The 25,264-nt window shown below is 35.2% G+C and overlaps 1 protein-coding gene and 1 long non-coding RNA gene across 2 annotated transcripts in view; one reads left to right on the forward strand and one right to left on the reverse strand.

Moving 5' to 3' along the window:
* LOC107716347 (uncharacterized) overlaps positions 1-20,974 on the reverse strand; it is a 66,830-nt gene extending 45,856 nt beyond the window's left edge. The window contains exon 1 of the long non-coding RNA XR_001637194.1: positions 20,895-20,974. This is a non-coding gene — a long non-coding RNA (uncharacterized LOC107716347). The remainder of the gene's footprint in view (positions 1-20,894) is intronic.
* Positions 20,201-25,209, forward strand: LOC107716345 (CUE domain-containing protein 2). Its single transcript, XM_016522756.1, has 9 exons — positions 20,201-20,353; positions 20,972-21,045; positions 21,141-21,284; positions 21,405-21,466; positions 21,693-21,817; positions 21,905-22,075; positions 22,605-22,669; positions 22,756-22,816; positions 22,901-25,209. The coding sequence occupies exons 2-9, from the start codon at positions 20,972-20,974 to the stop codon at positions 23,045-23,047; spliced, it is 849 nt and encodes a 282-aa protein (XP_016378242.1). The 5' UTR covers positions 20,201-20,353; the 3' UTR covers positions 23,048-25,209.
* The last annotated feature ends 55 nt before the right edge of the window (positions 25,210-25,264 follow it).

Below are 25,264 nucleotides of genomic sequence, written 5' to 3' on the forward strand. Positions count from 1 at the left end.
AAAACAGCTATAACAAAGATTAATCTAAATTTAATTCATACAGTGAACACTATGCAGTGTTATTTTACACTTATTACATTTCTGTACCTGAATACTATGGTTTATATTATCTATGCTTGTAAATTGTGTATTTCTTTTTTTCTTTTTTCTTACTGACTGTTCACTTGCCTTTAATCATGTGTAAACTTTCTCAGACTATTGTTTTTGCTGTGGTATATGAAGAAGTACTTAGTGAAACTGCTGATAAAAACATCAAACAATAATCCACAAGTAATCCATAAGACTCCAGTCCATTGATTAATGAAACAAATCCATCATATACAACTTTAAACCCTCACTTCTAGCCAAAATACAAGTTCATAATCCATTATAACATAACATAACATTTCTCCAGTGAAAAAAAATCCATCCCCCATTGTCCTCTCACATCAAAATCCACTAACATATTTGTTTAGAACCGTTTTAGACTTAAACTGTGCTTGTAAATTGTACTTGATCTGTGCATATTTCTCTCCTTATTCAGACTAGATGACTTTTTCACTGGAGAAATCAATATTATGGATATAGGACTTTATAGAGGACAGGATAGCTTTACACTTCATTGGAGTTGTGTTTATAACTTGTGAATTTTTTAATGTTTTTATTAGCTGTTCTGGTGGTCCTGACAACACCCATTCACTGCAGCAGATCCACTGGTGAGCAAGTGATAATACCAAATTTCTCCAAATCTGTTCCAATGAAAAAACAAACCTAACTACATCTTGAAAGTCCTGAGGGTGAGTAAATTTTCAGCAAGTTTTCATTTTTGGGTGAACTATAGTTTAAAAGTTGTCTAAAATTCTAAACTTTGTTTTGTGAATTCTATAAATCAGACAACATTTGCACCTGCCTCTGCAGGTCAAATAACACAAACCCTCTGGATTAAAAACATTCTGTGGAAATCAACAGGGAAAAAAATGAGTATTAGCCTCAATGGAGTCTGCCCCCCTATCACTGACCGAATCTTTCACTCTTCCTCTCTCGCTCGCTCCCTTTCCCCTTGACTTTTGTTCTCTCTCTTTAGGCCCACGTTAATGTACCTGTTTACGTGATGGGTGGTCTTGAGCATGGGCTCAAATAAAGCCCCTTTCCCTGCAGATCTAAGTGTAGAGTAGCTGCTAATCCGATTTCAGGAAACAACCAAGCCGCCCTCTAGCTTCCCAGCTTATTTCTACACCGCCAGGGGGAGGAGGTGAGGCGGGGGCGCATCATTCAGCAAATATTCCGAGCCAGACTTCAGGACCACCTAACCTGTGGCTTTTATTGCCGACCCCGTAATGAGGAAGGGAATATTACCTTTTCACTGCCTGTGCTTTCTTAACTACGCTCTGCCCTCGTGGGGACATTACAGTGGCCGAATATAAAGCCGGGTTTCATGAAGCCCAGGCTTATCTGGCCTCAGAAAGTATGTGAGACATGCCAGTGAACAAAGACCCGTCTCTCTGCCAGCAAGCAGGGTGAGGGGATCTCTTTCAGTGGCCACAGATTGCCCTGTGTTCCCTTAATTGACAGACCCTGGCTGGCTGGGACAAAAATGACATGCAGCTGCCCCTGGCCCAGCCTGCACAGGTAGACCACCTTTCAACAGGGAAATTGTCTCCAATCCTCTATTCTGCATGGGGGTCCTATACCTAAGCCTGAAAACCATGGCTGAGAATTTATGACAGACCAAAAAGCAATAAAATAGTCATTTCTAATCATCAACATAAAAAAAAAAATTAAGAGTAAAAACTTATAAAAACTTTTTAAAATTTTAAATTATAAAGAATCAGATAAAAATAATTACATTGATGCATGATTGGCCAAAAAGGAAAAAAAATCTAATCAATATCAAAAATAAAATAAAATATATATAAAAAAAATAAAATAAATATATGCATGACTCACCAAAAAAAAGAGAGAGATGCATTTATAATACTCAACAATAAAAATGAAAAATTAAGTAAAATAATTTAATTAATAATTTTTAAAAAAATAAATAAATAAACTGATTCATGACTGACCAAAAAGCAAAACACATTCATGGATAATCATTAACAAATCAAAAATAAAATAGCATAAAAATAATAAAATTGATGCATAACTGATAAAAAAAATCCTTTCATTTATAATAATCAATAAATAAACAAATTTAATAAAATTAAAACTTGACAAAAGATAAAATAATAAAATAATTTTTTCATGTGCATTAATAATGTGATTGTCTATATCTGACTGCATACAGGAACACAGTGGCTCTGTATGAGAATGAAGAGGAGGGCTGAAAGGGGCTTTCTCTGTTCGAGAAGAACAGATGCAGACTATCCGTCCTCCGGTCTTCACTGTGTCTGCCCAGATTGGGGAAAGCATGGCCTCAACTGGTCAAACATAGGCAATGCAGTTCCTTAAACACTCCCCTCTAAAATATTTCACTTTATATCAAGCCATTATATTCATGCCTAAACATTATTTTAAATGACACTGAAGGATTTTACACCTTGGTTTGTTTGCAAATTCACACCTGAAATGAGTACTACATTTCTACACTGCTATAAATTCAATAAATCATCGATGTCTCATGCCTTAAACAGCATTAAAATAATGTACTGTTGTGTTTCCATTCTGGCAGGAATCAAGCCCGTCACTGCTACTGACACATTACAGGTTTCAGTCCACACCTCACAGCTCCAGAATAACACATCTTCAATGTGCACTAAACAGTGAAGAGCCGAACACATCAGGAGACAGATGACACCAACTCACGCGTGTTTCAGCATGGGCCGGTACATGTGATCACTGACATACTGTATACGATGGCATCAGAACATGAGAGTGTCACTGCTGATCCCTGATGTACTGTCAGATGTCAACGGACCCCAGGGGCGTCTCTTTCTGCTGGGAATACCAGCGACCATACGGCATCTGTCGCTGCCGCTCAAATCGCAGAGTCTCACCCACACCACGCCAGACCTGAGCTACAACACACACCACTGACGGCCAGATTCAATAAGCTCTTCAGGCTCTTCAAACCTTTACCTACATTTTTGGTGGGTTTTTAAGATTGTGCTTCATATTATAGAAATTATAACTCTCTAACATTCTTTTAATAGCGAAACTGAGTATAGATGTCACATGGGAAAGATCACAAGAGCTTTACTTCAATTAGGTTAGGTTAAGGTTGAGTCAAAAGTCCAGTTGTTCTAAACTTTGTTTTCATTAGCAGTGATTTTATATGTCGTTATTTGATTTTTAAAATGACATCTTACAAAAAGAAATCATATTTTTGCTTTAGCTGTTGGGTAAACAAGTGAACAATTAATCAGATTGAAATACCATTTAAAAGTTTGCGGTCAGAAAGATTTTGTATGTTTTTGAAAGAAGCAATGTTCAAGGCTGCATTTAATCAATCAAAAATACAGTAAAAAAAACACAAAAAAAACAGTAATACTGTGAAATATTATTACAGTTTAAAATAACGGTTTTCGATTTTAACATTTTTAAATCTTGTGATGGCAAAGCTCAGTTTTCAAAGCGGAATAGATTTGGTACTCCAGAAACATTTCTTGTACTTATTAATGTTGAAATTAATATTAATGCTTAATATTACATATTTTATAAGAAATGTAAATATGTATTCTCAGGTCAAGGGTATTTTTCATAAATATCGGTAAGTTGTCAAATTTTTAGGTCAATTAATTTTTACTATATTTATAATTTATTGATTTTTTTAGAGAATATTGTTATAATCTTTGATTCGATTTGAATTTATTTGACAAGTGTACAAAACTGTACAAACAGATATTCAATACAATAAAAACTGATATCCTATTATCTTATAATCTCCAAAAAGCCATCTTTTAACCGCTTTAAAACATTTCCGGTTTCATGAGTTGTTTTGTTTAATAAAAAATAATTAAAAAAAAAAATTTGTTTTACTGCTCAAAGTTTTTTGAAAAGCTTTGAGGCTATTTAAGGTTCCCATTGTTAAGGTTCCCAACAACTTACCCCATAAAGTGTTACAACAAGCCTTTCTATTGGGGCATGTTGTCACAAAAGGTCAAAGTGTGTTCAATGACCTGTGGTGTTTTTTTTTTTCTTTCTTTCCCAGGGCAATGCTGGAAATAGCTCTTGTAGCCTTTATGATATGTGTTCATACAGAAACTGACTTTCAAAAATAAATCTTCCATCAGAAATATTCACAGAGTAAAAAGTGCCCCAGATTCCCCATTGCTAAAACTAAAGTTATTTCCTTAGTTCAACACTAGACCAAATTCAACAATACTCAATACAAATGTTCTTTGAGATAAAGAAAACACTACACTAATTAATATTTCAAATATTTTAGACCTCTATGCAAACTATTCAAACACGTGCATATATTGCATATGTGGAACAGGTGAGGTTAAAGAGGCCCACACAGCACAGGTAACTCCAGATGGAGAGAGAGAAAAGACTCCTATCTCAGCCATGCTTCACTGTTACCTGAGGAACACTACTGAAGTCAATAAAAGCTCTCTTGTGTCTGTCAGAGCTCTTTCACTGCTCTCTTTGATGGCCCGTCACTCTAGCGCTGCTCAGAGTTGACCTTGATCCCACACTTACTCCACTGCCCCTAAACACTCACTACACAGTCCCGCTCTCAGCCGCTTAACAGCCCACACATTATAAACAAAGCTAAATAACACATGGCTTTGAATGTGAAGTGCCATTTTCTTTGGTAGCCATGTCTGCCCGGCCCCTTTGGGTATGAGTCGTCTTTACCTGTGTCTGGAAATTACAGCATGGTAAGCACTCTGTAAATCAATAATTAACCATTTTACACAGTAGGCAGACGAGAAAACAAAACAATATTTTTAAACTTGGAATATCTGTTGTTGTTGTTGTTGTTGTTATTGTTTGTTTGTGCACTTTTTTATATGCACTGGCTTGCATGTTAAGAGTCCAAAATGCTTTATTAGTAACATCCCTATTTGAATACAGGTAATTTTCTATTCAAAACTAACTCAGCAAAAGAAAAAAAAAAGTTTTTTCTAATTTAAAAAAAATGAAATCAAGAATGAAACATCTCATTCCCATGACCAAGACTTCAGTTCAAGACATTGTCTGAGGACCATGTCTGTTTTAAAATAACTTGTTTTCTTTGCTTTTGTTCATCAAAATGCTGAGGAAGGCTGAGTTGGAGAGGTACAGATCTCCAGAGTGAGCGGTGGGTATAAATTACCTCTCCACCGGCTCCTGAGGAACACTCAAAGAAGTGAGTCTCGTCTCAAGCACATAAAATGTTATTGCGTGCTCAGTGGAGCTCTCACCAGGGCACCAACAATAGCCATCACCACTAAAGAGCTTTTTGGCTCCAGTGGGGAGCTAATGAAACTAAAAGAAAACACCACTAATACTTGCGCTGGTGCCCTAAATGGCCTAGACAATTAGGAGTCGTCAGAAATGTTTCAGGGCAAAGGCTTCTTTGGAGGTAAAAGATGACTAATTTGCAATCCAAATGACATTATTATATTTAGAAAATTTAACAGATTTTAGTTTTCAAAATAAGTACTTTTAAAAATACAATTCATCTGAAATAGATTTCATTTGTTTTTTCATCAGGAAAATGTGTGTTAACCAAGTAAATCAATAGCAAATATATATATATATATATAAATATTACAGATTGCATACTACATCACTGCAAATGCACTTCCTGGTAACAACTCTTAATGGCTTCCTGAATATAACAAACCCACCAAATATATCACACATCAAAACATTAGATATTTGTAGACTGAATCTCAATCTCTGGCATATTAATACGCATTGCGTCTTAATACTCTAAAGCAATCCTCTAAAGGACACAAAACATTGAGCATCAACAGTGAATTAAAAAGCTCAATATATCATGCAATAAAAACAATATAGAGTCGTTGTGCTTGGCTGGCATGACAATTTTGACACAAGAGCTTAAAACACAGCAAGTGTTTCACACTTCTCATTTACACTCCAAAATCACTATGTGTGATAAACAATATACTGACAGTCATAGATGCAAAAATTCAAAATCATCATTAAAAACTGATTCCTCAAAGAATAAAGCATTATTAATACCCAGAATTTATGAGCAGAGAGTGAAATACAGTTCTATCATCACTTTTAAATAAAAACCATAAAGTGCAGCAACTCATCCACAGCATATTTAAGTATAAGTGCACGACTTATACAACAAGCATCCACACACTCAAGCGTTACAGAGCGTTATTGCTACGCTCATCGCTGTAATTTCCCAACTGCTGGCCACCAATTGCCTTTCAGCCCAGAGGTGAATATTACATGCTCACTTAGCACCTGAGATCAAACAGGCCGCTGTATGTCTTCCCCTCCACTGGATACTTGGCAAAGCAAAAATCTGCGAACATAGTACAAACTACACCTCATCCAGCTCAGACAACCACATCTGTGATCAGAACAGATAAACGTGCATATTTGTGCAGTATGTCTGAGTGTAGATGTCCAGACTCACATTTGAATTGTATGTAAAATTATTATTATTATCTAACTTTAATGTCTATGTGATTAGAGCTTTTATAAAATTTTATTTTAAATAAAATGATTTACACTATCGTTCAAAAGTTTGGGGTAAGATTAAATTTTTTGAAAAAGAAATTAATACTTTTATTCACCAAGGATGCATTAAATGGATCAAAAATGATAATGATTGATCAATAAAGATTTCCATTTCAAAAAATTCTTTTGAACTCTTCTATTCAAAGAATTCTTGGAAAAAAGTATCACCTAGTAACACCTAGTCCTATTATGCAAACACAAAAATATTAAGCAGCACAGTCTTTTACCACATTGATAAAAATACAAAATGTTTATTAAGCACTAAATCATCATATTAGAATGATTTCTGAAGGATCATGTGACACTGAAGACTGAAGAAATGGCTGCTGAAAATTCAGCTTTGACATCCCAGGAATAATTTACATTTTAAAATATATTACAATAGAAAATCATTTTGAAATGTAGGCCACAATTACTGTTTTTACTGTATTTTGGTGAAATAAATGCAGCCCTGGTGAGCATAAGAGACTTCTTTTAAAAACATTTTAAAAATGTATTGACCGTGAACTAATCAAATTAATCACATATTAGCATGTACTGAGAAAAGCCCCAAAATTAAGGTAATTCAAAAACATTTGATTATTGTAACAGAATAAATTATTAAAGATATAAGTTAATATGTTGTAGTTTTATTTCTATATAATTAACTTCTGGTTGAAAAAATAATTGTTTGGTTTAATCAGTTGTTGGTTTATGTACACATACAGACTGACATTGCGTCTCATCATTTTGCTCCATGGGTGCCTTATTTTTGTGACGCCATGTCAAATTAAAAGTAGTTACTTTGAAAAACACTTCTCAAGATCCCTGCGTTCTGTTGTTTATTACAGCATCAGGCTGTGCTGACCGCAGACCTGCAAAGACATTAGTGGTGGTACTTCAATTAACCAATAATAGTGTACATTTCTTGATCACGTTATTTCCTATTAAACCATGCTAAATTGACAACCCTATGTGCAAGTGACAACTTTAACTATCAATATTTGTAAAACATTTTGAAACAGACACAATAGAAGACCAATATTAAGACTTCCATTTATGTCATTTAACTCCAGGACAAATAAGAGCAACAATCACTTCTCCTTCAGTGTGAGTTGAATGCATTAGAACACAGTCAATGTGGTTGAGAGGTGTTTTGTGTATTCACAGGCAGCGGAGGACTTAACCCTGCTATAGAGGGGTAAGAATACAATAGCTAAGGCACCAGGGGTCTGAAACTATACACTTTAATAAAGTCACCAACGGCTAAATGAGGAGCTGCTATCGCACTCACGTTACCAACAACAAGGGCCGCACTATGCCTCAAGGGGCTTTGTTTTCCACAAATATGCTAAGCTAATGCAGACCCAAAAACACAGAAACCTGATCACAACTCAAGGCTAAGGTTGTTCGGGTTTTAGCTGGTTTAAAGTGGCTTTGTACAAGCAACACCAAGAGCTTAGTTGTGGACCTTAAAAAAAATATCTCCGCATGCTAAAACATGAAACAAAGCAAGCAGCTCGGCTCTGCTCTTAGCTCTGCATCGATGGCCTTCTTGCTCCGTGTTGGCGCTGGGCGGCACGCTACCTGATGGCTATCCCCAGGCCTGTGTTTGAGCGCTAAATAAATTGTTATCTAGTGTGGTTTTTGTCATTTCTGGTTTGGTGCCAGGAACATCCCTCCCAGCCACCTGTCTTTAGATAGAGAAAGAGAGAGAGACAGAGAGCAGGGCGAGGGAGAGAGGCAAACTTTGGAGAGTCTCTCTTTTGGGCCTCCCATTTGGACACGGGAGAGGTCGTAACCTCCCTCTTTATTTTTCCCAAGGCTGTTGGGCTAATGAAGTAACAACAAACTGGGCCGGCGGCTAATTTGGAGTGGCATTTCCTGGCCCCTCTTGGCCCACGGAGATGCGTTTCATTTTCTCTTATCAGTGCTTCAGTCATGTGGCTTTCCGCATGGACGCCCCTGTCTCCCCCCATCGTTGGCCTAATGGAAACTTCGTTAATGTCATTAATCTGCCGACTAGGACATGCACTAAACACACATCAGCCTGTTTGTACCAGAAAACACCAGAGGGCTGTTTATAGACGTGAGCTTCACACGGAGAAATGACAATAAGAGAATTTCATCATCTTTATTTGTTTGTGCAGCAGCCATTTTTGGGAGACAAGTGGGTTCACGAGTCACGTTTGGGAAAAAAAAAACATCAGATAAGGTAAAACACACACTATTTTTCACATATAAAACACAGTTTTAGTATCATTTACTAATTCCCACAGATGTAGAATTCCTTAAAGCAGGGGTTCCCAAACGTTTTTTTGTCAGCCAAACCCCTTGAAATGTAAAACTGTTGAAGAACCCCTACGTTTTACTTTAATATTTCAACAATGTACAAACCAGAAGGTTTATTCTTTACAAGAACTAACACTACAAGTTACGATACAAATGTCTACATCTCAAATTATTCCGTTTCAAATGTCCGAACCCTTAAGCTTTTAACGTGACAAATCCTTAAGCTTTAATTTTGGCAGAATGTTGGTGAAATCCTGTAAAATTCTGTCAACAACAATTTTGGCAATTATGTGAATGTAAATGTAAATAAAGTGAACATAGCACACAGTGTTCCCAAATGCATGTTAAAATGTTGTTTGGGAAACCTTGCCTTATAGGAATAGTTCACCAAAGTTTTGTCTTCATTTAGTCACCATGATGGAACTTTCTTCCACTGAACTAAAAACAAACTAATTTTGAGGAATATTTTGGCCATACAATGAAGTTTGCTGGATACAAAACAAACACTGGACCCCACTGACTTCATTATATGGGGGAAAAACTTTTTTTTTTTTAAATATCTTCTTTTGTGCTCCACAGAAGAAAGCAAGTCACACAGCAATATGAGTGTAAGTTCATAACGAAAGAACTTTAATTTCTGGGTGAACTATCCCTTCGACTACCTTCCAATTCATCTCAGTCCGAGCGCTTCACTGTCATGCCCGACTCAAACACACAAAGAGAGACGCTCCCTCCCCTGGTTGTATTAAAACAGAGGACTACCTTAATGACGAGTCAGGTGACTTGCTGAGGCCGCTCTAATTAAGAGGCTTCATTCACACATTCCCTCAACTCCATGAATGGACACTCTAAGACTGACATGTCATATAGTTCCATTCATCGCGAGCAAAAACACAAGGGGGAGCAGAGCTCAGCAACTATCCCTTCGACTACCTTCCAATTCATCTCAGTCCGAGCGCTTCACTGTCATGCCCGACTCAAACACACAAAGAGAGACGCTCCCTCCCCTGGTTGTATTAAAACAGAGGACTAGCTTAATGCCACCTTAATGACGAGTCAGGTGACTTGCCGAGGCCGCTCTAATTAAGAGGCTTCATTCACACATTCCCTCAACTCCATGAATGGACACTCTAAGACTGACATGTCATATAGTTCCATTCATCGCGAGCAAAAACACAAGGGGGAGCAGAGCTCAGCTGGGAGGGATGGGTAACCGAGGGGACATTTTCTTTTGTGTGGCTCTAAGCTTCTGGGGCCAAATGCCAGTGGGCTAACCCCTGTCCTGGCTGCCCATGTGTTTCTCATTCCTCCCAAACGGAGTAATTAGGGAGATCTTAATGGGTTTCCAGGTTTATTAGTGGCCAAGAAAAGCTTCAAATGTCACTTTAATTAAAGGGGATTCCACAGACAGCTTGTGTGGCAATGTCAACCGCTCGAAAAAATCCTTGTTTGGGCAGGAGGAATGGAACGGGCCAAGTCTTGAATGCACACAAAGAAACGTGAAGTTCTAAATGGCAGCTGTCTAGACGTGTGGTCAGAGACAAAATAGATTATTTGACCTCGACCAAACATTAAACTGACAGCGATTATCGCTTAGAAATGCCACACATGCGTATACGAGTCCCTTCCTTTCATATCAGCGGCGGCAATCCGACTCCCCAAAAACCGTCCCATTGAAAACGCACCCTCCCAAAATTATTTTGGGGGATGAATTTATTCCTGGCATATCCCTATGCTCGTTCATGCAGAATATAAAATCCTAGATTATTTCTTGCTTGGTTAACCTGCATCCGGTCGCCTCGTTCACAAAACCACTCTAATGTTGCCATTAGTTATGCTTCTATGGTGGCCAAAAGATGAATCCTGAGGTCTCCACATTCAATAAATGTGTACATGAATGGTGGAGGAAGATAAAATATATCTCCAAGATAGAGAAGGGGCCAGTTCATTGCTGGAACGTCAGAGGGGGAGATAATTAATCGATATGAAAATGACATGGGCTCCACAGAAAATCGGAAGCATGTAAAAGCCTCTCTGATCTGCCTCTTTCACCTTGAGGAAGCTTCAATATTAATCTTTGAGAAAAACAACAAAAACGGCAACATGGAGACATATAGGAAAAGTTTTTGGGGGCAAATACAATGTTACATTGCTTACAAATTTATACTCACCTTGTAATGTAACAAATTGTATGTATGTGTATACACACATGCAGACAATTCATTACATTACAAGGTCAGTTATAAAAATAAATATAAAAATATATGATGTGTGTAAATATTACTTAAAATTCTGTAATAAAATTATTTATATTTTTTATTACATTATTATTTACAAGTCCATCCTAGTATACACTACAAATAGATTGGGGTAGAAAACAATTTTACTCAGAAATTGCTAGTAAATTTCACAATTAATTACAAAGACAAATGGCAAGTAACATGAATTAAACATGAAATTTTCAAGTAGAATATGATTGTAAAACGTACATGTTTTATTTACTTACAAAAAAAATTTATACACAGTATATCTCAGATACAAGTGAATAAACAAAGCTTTAACACAAAAATAACCTTTAAAAATATACAAATACTGCAAATTAACAATAAAAATTGTAAAGGTTAGTGTCAATAAAAGTGAGGCTAAAACAACTATGCCTCTTAAAACAGCTTGCAGGACAAACACACTTATAACTCACAATAACTGCAAGTAACTGGGTGGTGTCTCACTGGGCGAAGACAACATTTCTGCATTTTATAGCACTGGTGTGGAAACATACAAACCAGGAGCCTGGAAAGTTGATCTGGTAATTGGCCATGGGAAAAAGACTGCGTGTCAAGGGATTGTCTGTGGTAGATAAGAGACAGGAACTTGTAATCACTTTTTTTATTATTATTATTTGCCAGTCTACAGCAACAACGCACTTCAACGGACATACATGTAAACTTCAGAACACACCAAAGACACAGTATCATGGAGCTAAACTAATTCATACATTTTATATTTGGATGACAAAATCTTTAATTATGGGAGCACAAAGTTAGGATGAAATTATATAATTTTCTAAAAATTCTGACACTTTTATAGTAAAAAAATTTATTAATTAATCACATTATCTGCAGAAAATATACAGAGCTTCATAACGAGTGAAAGATAAATACAAAAAAGGAAAAATGACTACTGTTGTATCATTTGAAAATGAAAATGATGGGTTTAGAGTAGAACGCACCCTGCAATTTTTTTCCACAAAGCGCAGAGCCCAGAGACTACCGCCCGTATTTCATGCTGCGAATTGCATCTGATGGCAGCAAAGCGAAACAGCAAGCTTTATTTTCTTCAGACAGTAATGCTAGCGTACCTTTGGCACAGAAAGCCAGCGTCTCTCATAGCTCACTCGGGGCAACTCAGTCAATGGAACAAAGTTAGAAGAATTGAATACAGTCTCTGAACAAAACACACACATTGGCGAGAGAGCGGGCCGACAGGGGCTGGAATTCCACTCGCTGTGCAAGATGAGCAATATGGTGACAGGCAAGAGTGGCACAGGGCCCTTACGCTGAAGCCAAGCATGTTTTCGTCCTGAAATAACCTGTATTTTCATAAGCAAGACAATCTTTACAGAGGGCAGGTGAACCCTGTAACCACCTGTGCATCCAGCTGCAAAGGTCTGGCTGAGCTTAACCTAATTGTGAAAGGTGTATTTTACTGTGCACTTCTTGTGCTGAAAAAATGTGCCGCATTTACAATGACAATAAACAAAGGAGCAAAAAATCAAATCCAATTATGGCAACTCAAACTACTCAAACTGTGCAGACACAGCCATGAGCTATTAATAAAGTAACTGTTAAAGTGTCTCTAATTGTGAAAGGTGTATTTTACTGTGCACTTCTTGTGCTGAAAAAATATGTGCCGCATTTACAATGACAATAAACAAAGGAGCAAAAAATCAAATCCAATTATGGCAACTCAAACTACTCAAACTGTGCAGACACAGCCATGAGCTATTAATAAAGTAACTGTTAAAGTGTCAATAATTGTTGTAACAATGAAATCCTTGTCAATATCTTATTGAAGTGAAAAAATGTTCCCAACAGAAATCAGATGCCTGTTTGAGCTAAAATGTACAAAAGGATCATTAGAGATATCACTTGACACAGTATGGAAACCCAATTTTGTATTTAAAAAATAAAACTGCAATACTGAAATAAAGTTACAAGTAAAAAGTAAAGTCACTTTGTGAGAAATAAAGCCACAATTACCATAAATATTCCAAGAAAGTTGAAATATAAACTTACATTTAGAAGAAATAACCTTGCAATTGTGAAATGTATAGTTACAATTGTGATATAAACTCCCACTTACACAAAATAAAGTCACAATTCCAAGATATAGGCTAAAGTTGGAATTATGATATAAAGTCACATTTACAAAAATTACAATTACAAAAAATACAATTCAAAGACAAAGTCGCAATTACAATAGTCACAACTGTGATTTGCGTGATATAAAGTCACATTTACAAAAAGTAAAGTTACAATTGTGAGATATAAAGTAGGCATACTAGAATAAAAATCACAATTACAGCTGCAAGATTTACATTAAAAGTTACAACTTTGAGAAAGTAAGTCTCATTTATAAAGTACAATTTTTATTATTTTTTAACTCCGACGGCTTCCATTACAAACAGTGAGCTACCACATACAAACAAACCTTTTCAGTAACTAGGTACGAAAAAAGGGATGCAGAGGGATGTCACAATCCATTCTTATGTCCTTAGACTTGAATCACTTCAGCATACACAGCGATGGCAGCACCTTAGTATATGAATAAATGCAGATGAAGGTTGAGTTGTTTGCTCAGATTGCATTTCCACCTTTATTTATGGATTCCTTCCAGTGGCACAGACATCATGTTTTGACGCGGCTCTAATGTCAAAATAAGATGAAGAGTCACTTCAAGGTGCTCTCTGACACAAGATAAATGGCAGTTGACCTGAAGACACCTGGAGGTGAGGAGCTTTGTGGCACTGATGTGGTGCTGCTCCAAAAACATTTCCTGTCTGTACTGAGAGACACCACACCTTTGGGCCATTTTAGACACAGGTACATCTCATTTACGAAAACTTTGAGATAAGGCTGAATGAACGAGCCTGCCTGTCTGTACATATATAGTCTATCGCATCTGTTATTTATGACGTTAATGCCACAACATAAAAATCATGACATAAAATGCAACAAATGCCTAAATAAAGAAGGATTAAAGTCAAGTTTGTTGGCTTCTTTCTCTAAGTCATTACATAAACATATAGAGTATATTGTTCAAAGTTGTCACAAATATCTCACAATTTAAAAATTCAAAGAAAAAAGATATCTCTCTTCAGATTTTGGTTTTGGTGACAAAAACAACATCTCCTCTCAAAACGGAGTCTGAAGGAGAAAAACCGTATACGCTCAGAGTTACTCAACTGCATGAATGCATGCCCAATTCTGCTACATTATTCTCTGAGCCGCGTAAGTGATCAAACCTGATGACAGTCTCAGTCTGAGGAAGAGACAGAGCCTACAAAAGGGAAAGTGACAGGCCCTTCTACAACAGATGTTTCTACCGAGGGGAGTCTACTCTCCACTGAGCAGTCTCACACATGAGAGACACCCAAAAGCTCTGGAAACAGTCCTGAAAATGTATGTTCACTGGTAAAAACGCTTTCCCCCCCATACAGACTACCCACCATTGAGTATTCCAGACTTGTTCAAAAACACAGAGGGGTATTAACACATAAAAAGCAAAGTACCATTGCCAAAGTTTGTACAAAAGGCAAGAAAGAAATCACCGAAGAGCAATCTTAAAGGGATAGTTCACCAAAAAATGAAAATTCTGTCATCATTTACGAACCCTCACATCATTCCAAACCTGTGTGACTTTCTTTCTTAAAAGGAAAACAAAAGATGAAAGCATTTTTTTCCCAGGCACAGTCATGGTCACCACTCACTTTTTTATGTATATGTAAAAGAGAAGCTTGAACATTCTTTTAAATGACTCTTTTTGTGTTTCACATACATATAAAGTCATAAAGGATTGGAATGACATGAGGTGAGTGAATAATGATAGAATTTTCATTTTTGGCTGAACTATCCCTTTAAATCCTACCACACAGAGCGTTTGCTTCGATTGATCCACAATCCAGAGAAGAGCCACACTATTGACGGAAAACAAAACACATTAGAAAGGCCATTTGTCAGAAATAATGCTCTCCAGATCTATCATGAAAAGAAAAATTTTCCCACTGTAAACGATAACACACGTCTGTTCTTCATTTCCAACAGATCAATGTTAATATGCAGGGGGTCCTGAAGATGGATTGCGGACACACTTTAACCAGTTAAGTGCCGGGGTCATATCACAGACAGGCTTGATAAGAAGTATGAGCCAGAAACAAGGTCTTCATTTGATATGAAGCACTTCATACATCATAAGCCATAAGATCTGTCATATATAGATGCTGTAGCATGCATATACACTGTACGCTCGATTCCAGAGTAGATTTTCAGAAGAGGAGAGACAAGTTAATTGTCTCCTGACACAACCTGACCTTTTAAATTATTTATATCATATAACTAAATCTCTCATAGTGGTTTAAGCATGTTTGCCATAAAACCGCCATTAATAGGATAATTTCATACGAAACCAAACATTACAAACATGGTGATAAATGGAAAGCTACTTAACAAAACAATATAATTTAAATATAATGTCAGAATCAACTAATTCAGACATGCTCATTTACCGTGAGTTCAGTGGTCTATTCAAGCATTTAAACTCATCTACATTAGAGTAGGACGACATCCACTGCACAAGACCGCATTATGCCTCTTGTTCGCAGCGGGTCTTAGGGAGCAGTGGCCAGTCTGGTGCCTATTTCCTTGAGACAGGATCTAAGCAGGAGCCAGACGGGAAGGCAAGCATTGCCTTGCAGGAGTCCGGATAAGCCAGCTCTGATGGCTTGATACAGCTCCAGACCCCCAAGCCTGATACCCTGGCCACAGAAGCTGGTCTAAATAATGTTTGCCATGCCTGCAAAATGCTGTTTGACATTGAGTTTCCTGCTACTAGTCTTTCATAAAGATAAGAGTCAGAGATCACCACCTGGCAACAAGTTTAAATGCACAATAATAATAATAATTTAAAAAAAGATAATAATAATAATAATTAAATACATAAAATTGTAGTGTAGCATTTAGTCTAAATGTTATATATTGTCTCAGAATGTAGTTAAGTGAAAAATTGTTTGCTTTTAAACTGAAAATTAACTATAAACTGCATGTTTCTAATATCTATATATTTTCTTTTAAAAAAACTGAATCAGAATTTTTTTCCTCCCATTTAAGTGTTGATGGAAAGCACAGTTTCATACAGTATGACTGTGTGATTAAATTCTATTCATTTATTTCCCTATTTGAGGTTGAGGAGGCAAATTGTGAAAGCTTGAAAAAGCTCATTAATAAAACTCGGTGGCTTCAATTGCACAATAGATTTGTTCAATTTTTAACGATATCTGTGAGATGAAAACAAAAATCTGTTGATTTGATTTTGGCACTTGGGTAATTCAATTCAGATCATCTAATATAAAATAATACACATTCACTTCAAAGTATAATAAAGTTAATAAAAAATGTGAAATCGCTGTGCTTGAACTGTGAATCAAACATTAATAAAATAATTAGAGATGTGTTCCGACAGACAGCTTCTGGTATTATTGTCTAAAGTTGGGGAAAAGGTAATTAATTTGGCAGTAAATTTATTCGCACCGTGTTTGGCTCCTCTAACGAAGGAGAGGAAATTGCAAAGCGGAGATCAAGGCTTCCTCCATTGTGTCTGATCAAATGGAAATCTTTCTCTTTTAACACAATATGCACATTGTGTATCCTGGCCTTCCATTGCTGAATGACATGCTTGAGCATACCATTAACTATGAGTGAAAACCTTTTAATTGCTTTTTAATATTTTAAATGCAAAATGTTTTAGATGTAGTTATTCATTTTTAACAGGCAAATGAAATAATAAAATTATAAAATATATATTTAAAAAAAACAAAGTGATCTGTGTATTTTTAGAAAGACAAGCTAAAATAGATTTATCCTGATATACAATAAAATACACAATAATATAGGTGTCATCAAAAGACATTATACCATCAAAGAAAACTTCTCTATACAAACTACCAAATTAATCTTTTTAAAACAGAGTGAAACTATTTTAAGAGGGAAACCTAAATTAAACTTTTGATACTAAATGTATAACATAGATTTTCACAATACAGCTGTAAGTTCTTGATTTCTCATCTGGTTTCTGAGTGCACAACAACCAGGTGTGTTTAACAAACATCCAGAACATTTTAACATAAGTAAGTGCATTGTGTTTCATACAGTATGTTAAAGCTATGTTACGGGATGTGCTTCATGACACAGTGGTCCTTGCGGGTTCAGTACAGGGTCTCTGTGGCCCACCTTGAGCTCAAGGGTTCTGGCACACTGGCAGATGGGACACATCGTGCCTTCAACTGGAAAATAGTTCTCGTGTCTGTAACGGCAAATGAGAGAATGCAAGGCAAGACTAGGCCAACTATAACAGTGCCTCCAGTACCAGTATGAAAGTTTAAAAAATAAAGTAGTACAACCTAATGTTTTGTCTTTTACAAAATTAGATAATTTTGTATATCCATAACTCAAACAGCATTTTTATATTAAAAGAAAAAATAAATTATATAATGCAAAATAAATTATATCCATTCATTTGAGTATTTAAGAAAATAAATAAGCAATATTATATTAAATAAATTAAAATATTTTTTTCTGTAGGAAAATCAGCTAAATTCTATTTCTAGACGCAATACAAAACGAACATGCAGAAACTAGAAAATAAAAAATGTCTGTAAACCCCATAAAAACTAAATGTGATACTGTTGAGAAACTGATTTTACATTTCCCGATTTATGAACTGCTTCAATGTTTCTGTTAAAGTCAACAGTAACGATGCAAACGTGTATCATGACTCAATGCAGCCACCTAGTGTTCACACCGTGAATCTCACCAAACATTTTCAATATATCTCCAAATCTATATCACAATTTATCCCACAAACTAAAATGAAAGCACCGTGATATTTTTCTATAGCTGCTGGTAACAATAGACCACAATAGAACTAGGTAGATTTTAAATGGAACATTAACCATTAAACATTTTTCATTACAGGTCAGGAAATATTTTTAAATCCAAGTTGTCATATTTTTTATTTTAAACTATTAATTTATTACAACTTCATTGTATGTTACCATTTATATTTTTACGGTTTCATGAAATGCCACTGTGACAACATAGCCCATTCTTAGTGACAATTAGCCTCTTTATTTACTTCCCTTCACCCAGTAAAAATACAAATGTACTGCTTTAATTCACCTCTAGAATATGTAACTTACATCAAGATCTTACCCTATAGCCTTTTTTCCTATGAATAAGTCATTTGCATTTATAATTAAGAATGCATATTATCTGATGCATTAAAAGCTAGCATCTACTATCCATACAAATAGGCTGTTTTTTTGTTGCCAACTTCATTAACAAGTCCGGAATTAAGTCTAAATAAATACACCGCTATATTCTTATTATATACTTACTGACTGTGTATATATATATATATATATATATATAAGGAATAGGGATGGGTTTCATTCATGCACTCAGTTTGTAAGACAATTCTACATGCCACTGACCCAAGAGGGTTAAATAAAGTCCAGCCAAGATGAGACGTCTTCTCCTAGACTCATTATCAGCCTCATGTACTGTATTTCCCGTACTAATAATGAAACCGTGCAGCTGGATAAAACACACACTCGATAAAGCATTAATTATGCAGCGCTAAACATCTATGAAACCAATTTGTAATCAGGAGGCGTGACAGCATACACTAGTGTAATAACACTGGAGCTCTCTTTACCCCTTATATGTGCACTAACAGATGCTGACGTATGTGAGGAAGGGCCTTATAAAAGATCTCTCTTTACCCCTTATATGTGCGCTAACAGATGCTGACGTATGTGCGGAAGGGCCTTATAAAAGATCAGTAAAACTCCACAGACAGTACTTGCTATTAGAGACAGATCAATAACAGATTTTTGATTTTTTTTCCCTGATATTCTTACTTACTTTTACTCAATCAGTATCGGGTCTACTGATAAGTGACATCCTTTGCTAGATCACATTTAACAGAAAACAACAGTGTTTCACAGGTAAAGTACCTAATTCATTGTATTATTTGCAAAAATTTCTCAATTCACATTACAGCCATTCATTCTCAAGTGAGAAACCGATTGTATTTTGACCTAAAAGGAGTCAAAACAGACAACAGAGATAAAAAATAATTTGCTATGTACAACCACAAAAATGTAATGACAAATAAAATTATTATAGTAGTAATTAATTATGCAAGCAATAAAAACAAATGTAACTAAAAATAAACTATTTATAATAGTTTTTGCACAATGATGAGAACAATAATAATACAATTATTACTATTATTATAGAAGTAGTTATGCTAGCAATAAAAAAAATTGTGTATGTATCTGTAAATAAAAATATTTCTAATATATGTTTATTATTAAATGTATTAATTTATATAAAATATTATTTTAATATTATTCGTTATATAAAATATTTAGTTTGTTTTATTATTATTATTATTATTATTATTATTATGCATAAAATATCCATCATATATTTTATTTACATTTGTTTTTAATGCTGTAGTCCAATTTTTATTTATCATTGTGACAAATGTACTGTAGAAATAAAACAATGAAAATTTGCATTGTTCTCTGACACTCAAACCTAAAATTACTCCGTATCGTTATACAAAACATTGTTCAATATCTACTTGCAATTGGTTGACAATAAAAAAAATTGTTTGCTATGGGTGACTTACCTTGGCCTTTGTTTGTGTATGAGATGATGACATAAAACAAGTGTTCTATTAAAATATATCACAACTACAACTTAGTAATCACAGCGATCATAATCACATTCAACTATAGAAGCACAAAATCAATACATGTAATGCATCATCGGGTAGTCACATTTGAACTCCATGTTCTGTACTATGGCACAGGTCTATACACTGAATGCTAAATAAACTGTATCATACAGCAGAATAGTGAATAAAGATAATAAAATGCGTTTGTAACTCTGTAAATGCATGCAATCAAAACAAGTGACACGAGGGTGTGTTTACATTAAAGCGGACGTGACGTCAAATGTTTTGAACCTCAGCGACCGCGCGCAGGGCTAGTGAATTAGCAAAACATTTTACGATTTATTGCCAGCTTGCCAACACAAGTTTTAAATTTTTACGAGCGGGTTTTTGTTTTCTTTTTATTCTGTTAGTTGTGCGGTTTGATCCAAAGGTGAGATGAACGTCTGAAGCTCTTTGCGCATGTTATAGGACTATGCTAGTTAGCCATCGGCTGCCCAACTGAGCACAGATAAACAAACCATGATATCGGGATCAAATGCTTCTATTGACAGCGGATGAATGCATATAATTTGTCCACCGTGTTTCTAAAATGTTAACCATAAGATTGATTGATTGTACAATCATATGATTAAACGCCAAAACAATGTGTGGAGATCGCGTGCAAGCGTTGCCGTTTTGCAAACATGTTTTCCAACACGTAAAAAATTTTTGGGGTAATTTAAATAAGTGCACTGAATCCGCATCGACGTCGAAGCACGCAAAACAAAAATCTGTTTTTGGACTATTTAGGCCTTGCATAAGAAAGAAATTTGTTTTAACTTTTTGCAGGATTTGAAACTGCTGAGAACCAAAATTATACAGACTCTTCTGGTTTGATTAACCTTCACTTTGATATCAGTTGATGTTGAGCACAATCTCCAGCATTCTGCCGCCACAGTTCTGTAGCCTCGTGTTTGTTTTCTGAAACATACCTGCATTAAAGCTTCTCTAATAAGTTGTCATTTCTTCTTTGTTCTCTCTTCACCTTTTTAATTCGACTGCATGTAGGATGGATCTTCAAAAAAGAATCCACGACGCGCTGAACGACTTCATTTTGTCATATATTCCTCACGCGGATCTGAGGTGAGGGCGTGTCACTTCATACCTTTAATTAAAGTTTTTTTTTTCTCCTCAATCATGAAAATATACCAGTGACGTGTTTTTTTATTTTTGATTAGTACTCTAGATGATGTGATTTTGTCGTACATCACTGGGGTGCTAGAAGATTTGGGATCTCAAGAAAGTGTGGAGGAAAACTTTGATGTAGAGGTGTTTGTTGAAATGTTGGAGGCCTACATTCCTGGTTTCTCAGATATTGACAGGTAACTGTGGGCTGATGTCTTGCAAGTTTAGTCCTACTGAGATTTGCAATTATTTTGTATTAAAATTGTATCATATTTTCATGCATTTTTGACTGTTGGTAATTTTTTTTTTTCTTATAGTGTCAAAGTTTGTGAGATTATGTTTAATCTGGCATCAAAGTTGGCCTCAGCCCGGGATACAGGTAATTTTCCTTTCATAACAGATGTTGCATTTATTATTATATTATATTATATTATATTATATTAGATACATTTGATTTTGTCCCCCAAAAAAAAAGATCAACCATAAAAACACCTCCCACCCCCGCGAACCTGAATGACTATTAGCAGGTGCACAGGACAAAGGCACTTATGTGAAGAAACAAGAAAATGTCCTGCACACTGAAATGTGATTTGTGTCTGTTTAAGAATCTGGAGAGATGAAAACAGAGGAAGGTAAATTTCCCCTCTCAGAAAGCACTTCTTTAACCCATGGAGGTTCAAGAGAAAAGACACACAACCTCACATTACAAGCAGAGGGAGCCACAGCTCAGGTAATGGCCTTTCAAGCACATTCACAACGTACCAGATGATGGCCAGCTGGTTGGCAAGTGAATATATGTTTGGAAATGTGTTTTCAGGTTAGTGAATCATCGTGGGACAAACAGGAGCAACATCTTCTTGAGATGTTTCCTAAATGCAGTGTGTCTGAGGCCAGAAGTGCATTGTCGATTGCTAAAGGAGACGTGGAGGAAGCTGTTCGTCTCATTATTGAGGGAGATGTCCAGCTTAAGTGCTCAACGTCTCTTGATGTAAGTTCATTTGTAGCTCCTTTCACTGAAGTAATTTAACATCATAAAACTTAAATTATAGATACAATTATCTATAAATATTTTTTTTGCCCTTAACTGTTATTCAAGATTAATGTTTTTTATATTTGAAAGATATTGTAGGGATATTTTGTTGCAAATCGGTCCAGATTATAAATAAAACTGTTAAAAATAATGTTCGTTAATTGAAATGAGGCTAAAATAAAATATAAATATTAGATTTAGATAGAAATTAAACGAAAATGAAAAATGTTTAGTCATATATTTGTCAAAACAAAAAAAGTGTAAGTATTAAAATTACTAAAACAAATAAAAATAAATTGAAGCTAAAAAGTAAAAAAAAAAGTGTGGGTTTTTTGTACATAAGTACAAAAGTATTATAACTTTAACTAAAATTACAATAAAAAAATTATAATATAAAAATAAAAGTTAATTCAAAATATTAACTAATACTATAATAGTATATAGATAATACTAAAATAACACTGATGCCTTAAAATTGTGTTTTCAGGCAAACCAAGGGAAAACTGTTTCGGCTGAAGTTGATCAGAAACTTAAAGCAAGCATTTTAGAAAAGTGAGTTGTTACCTTGATCTCACTTTTTATATTGGATGTCACTGCAAGCTGAAAAAAAATGCCTAATCAAATGTTTGGACCCGCAGGTACATGCTGGTTGATAGTGAAGAAGACAAGAAAGTGCACAGACCAGTCACTCCAAAAGATGTATGTTTTCAGTGATCGCATTGTATAACATCGATGAATTATGTAGATATTAATTCTTTCCACTTCCTATATGGTCATCTGCAGGCTCCTAAGAAACTGGTGCGCTATCACGGCAGTCAGGTGGTCACCACAAAGGGAGAGCGTTACCATCTAGTCAAGAAAGAAGAACCAGATGACATGAAGAAGACTTATGTTAGTCTCAAACCAGCACGCAAATACCGCTTTCATTGATGAAAGGCATCTTGCTGATGGACCATTCAGTCAACCCTCCATGTTTTTGATATTTGTGTCTGGTTATCTGTGACTGGAAACAAATGATTTAGTTTTTATTTAAATGTATCTTGGTCTAAACGTGTGTCCATTTACATACATGGTGGAGTTTTGATGTTTGAATTGATTTGCTGATCTGTGTAATCTCCCAGCAGGTCTCTTTTTTCGAGTCCTTATATGTTACTCTATTTATTTTTTTAACTACTTTTTACTAAAACCTTAAGCTATACCTACAAACATGAAGGTGTTTGCATTTGACTGTTTTCTTTAAGCCAAACCCTGTTTTACACATCATTTTACTGAAAGTCATTGAAATGTTCCGCTAAGTGGTTGTTTTGTTATAAAAACAACCAGTTTAGCTCATTTTCGGTGGCAGGAAACAGTTGGAACATCAGTGTTTGTATTTTGCATTGTGTGTTTATTTTCATATACAGAAATAAAAAGACTCCATATTATGTTCCTACAGAAACTATAGAATAGCAGGGTCTGTGTGACCGTTGATTTGAGATGCAGTTCACTGTCTGCCTGTTAATTCGGGTTTAAGCTCATCATATACACTGGACAAGCTTTGGATAGACCAAAGCTTCGTCTGCAAACTTTCTAGAGTTACTCTTTTGTCTATATTGTGTAATTGCTTTGCATAGTTTTAGTAATGGATGTGCTTTGTGTTCATTATTAACAATTGTATTGTCATATCCATATTACACCAGTATTTGAGATTTGTTTGTGCTTGATGTACCCCATTTACATGTAAACCATGTTGTCTTTGCCATAGAATCACAGTATCCGCTGTCTACATTACCAGTCACCTCCATGACCCTGAAACTGAAGTGCAGTGATTAGATTCAAATATATTAACATTATTTTTCAAGGACTGATGTTTTTGAAAGGAACTAGTAAATGTTGTTTGAATGTTGTCATTTCTCAATTGTCTATTTTAAATGCTTTTAAACTACTTAAAATGGTTTTGAAAACAGATTTTTCTACCTTTATAAGTACACTGAAGAGAATAATGAGGTTGTGTTTAAAGAATAAATTAATTTTCGTGTGGAGGAATATACACATCTAAAGACAAAGGTGAGAAAAGAAAACATGTTTTAATTTAAAGACTAGAAGAACAGACAAAACCACTTTAAGCCACTCAGAAATCAGTACTGAGAACTACAGAAATCAAAAGATCATGCAGATAGTCTTTGAAGTAACAGGTTCCGTTCGCTTACATTCTTACACAACTTAGATCATGCTCTAAAGCACATGTTAAACAATGCTAGAACACCGGTTCAATTATTCTTTTAAAGACAAAAGACATGTCTGTGAAAGGCCAAACACCTCAAAATAATCTTGTCAGAATTTTATATTCTGTAATCTTTGTAAGAATGCCTGTAACAAGACAAATGTTCCCAGAGTTATGATTTATTTCATATTTTGTGTCCGTGATGATAGGCAATTTATGATAGATGACTACTATCATTGATGGTACACTGTTTGACATTTTGGCAAAATATAAAGTCAGCTGATACAAGTCCATGATATACCAATAGGTTTATGTAATGAAGAAAACTTTGAAACACTGTATACATTTAAAGAATTAAAGTGGCCATTTGTGTTGTTTGCTTTCTTCCCTGAACAAAAGTGAAAAACTAAATCATTTTCAGCATTTAGCACACACATTTTGTATCTTAAATGCACTAATTTTAACAACAAAAACTGTAATTAACAGAATAAAAACTAAGTTGCAATTAAAAAAGAATTAGTTGAACTGCATTTTCAAAGACTTAAAATTAGACCAAACTATTCAAAATCTTTTATTTCCTTTCAATTCATAGAAACGGCTAACACTTGGCAAGTGTAGTTTGTTCTAAATTACAATCCTTACAGAAATGGTACCATAGAATGTTTCACTGAAAAATATAACATCAAGAAACTAAAACATTTGCCTTAATGTACACTTACCTAAAAAAAATAATAATAATAACAAATGCACATTTTAATTCAGTGAGTCAGCTACCAAAGGATAAGAAATCCTTTGTTTTAAAAACATTGTGGCTGACCATTGTATTCTGCATTACCTCTATCCTAACAGAAACACTGTTAATCCATGAGATCAAATTCAAAAGCAAACAAAAAACACCATCAAATCATGGTAATATCAACAGTTTAAAACCGTCAATGAGCTGA

This window comes from Sinocyclocheilus rhinocerous, unplaced genomic scaffold (assembly GCF_001515625.1).
Source record: "Sinocyclocheilus rhinocerous isolate Xijiao unplaced genomic scaffold, SAMN03320098_v1.1 scaffold869, whole genome shotgun sequence".
Taxonomy (NCBI): domain Eukaryota; kingdom Metazoa; phylum Chordata; class Actinopteri; order Cypriniformes; family Cyprinidae; genus Sinocyclocheilus; species Sinocyclocheilus rhinocerous.

Bases quoted from the DNA above. Each gene is read 5' to 3' on its own strand.
- LOC107716345 (XM_016522756.1), top strand. From the start codon at position 20,972: ATGGATCTTCAAAAAAGAATCCACGACGCGCTGAACGACTTCATTTTG. The intron at 22,076-22,604 runs GTAAGTTCATTT...TTGTGTTTTCAG, and splicing joins AGTGCTCAACGTCTCTTGAT to GCAAACCAAGGGAAAACTGT. The intron at 22,817-22,900 runs GTATGTTTTCAG...GGTCATCTGCAG, and splicing joins GACCAGTCACTCCAAAAGAT to GCTCCTAAGAAACTGGTGCG.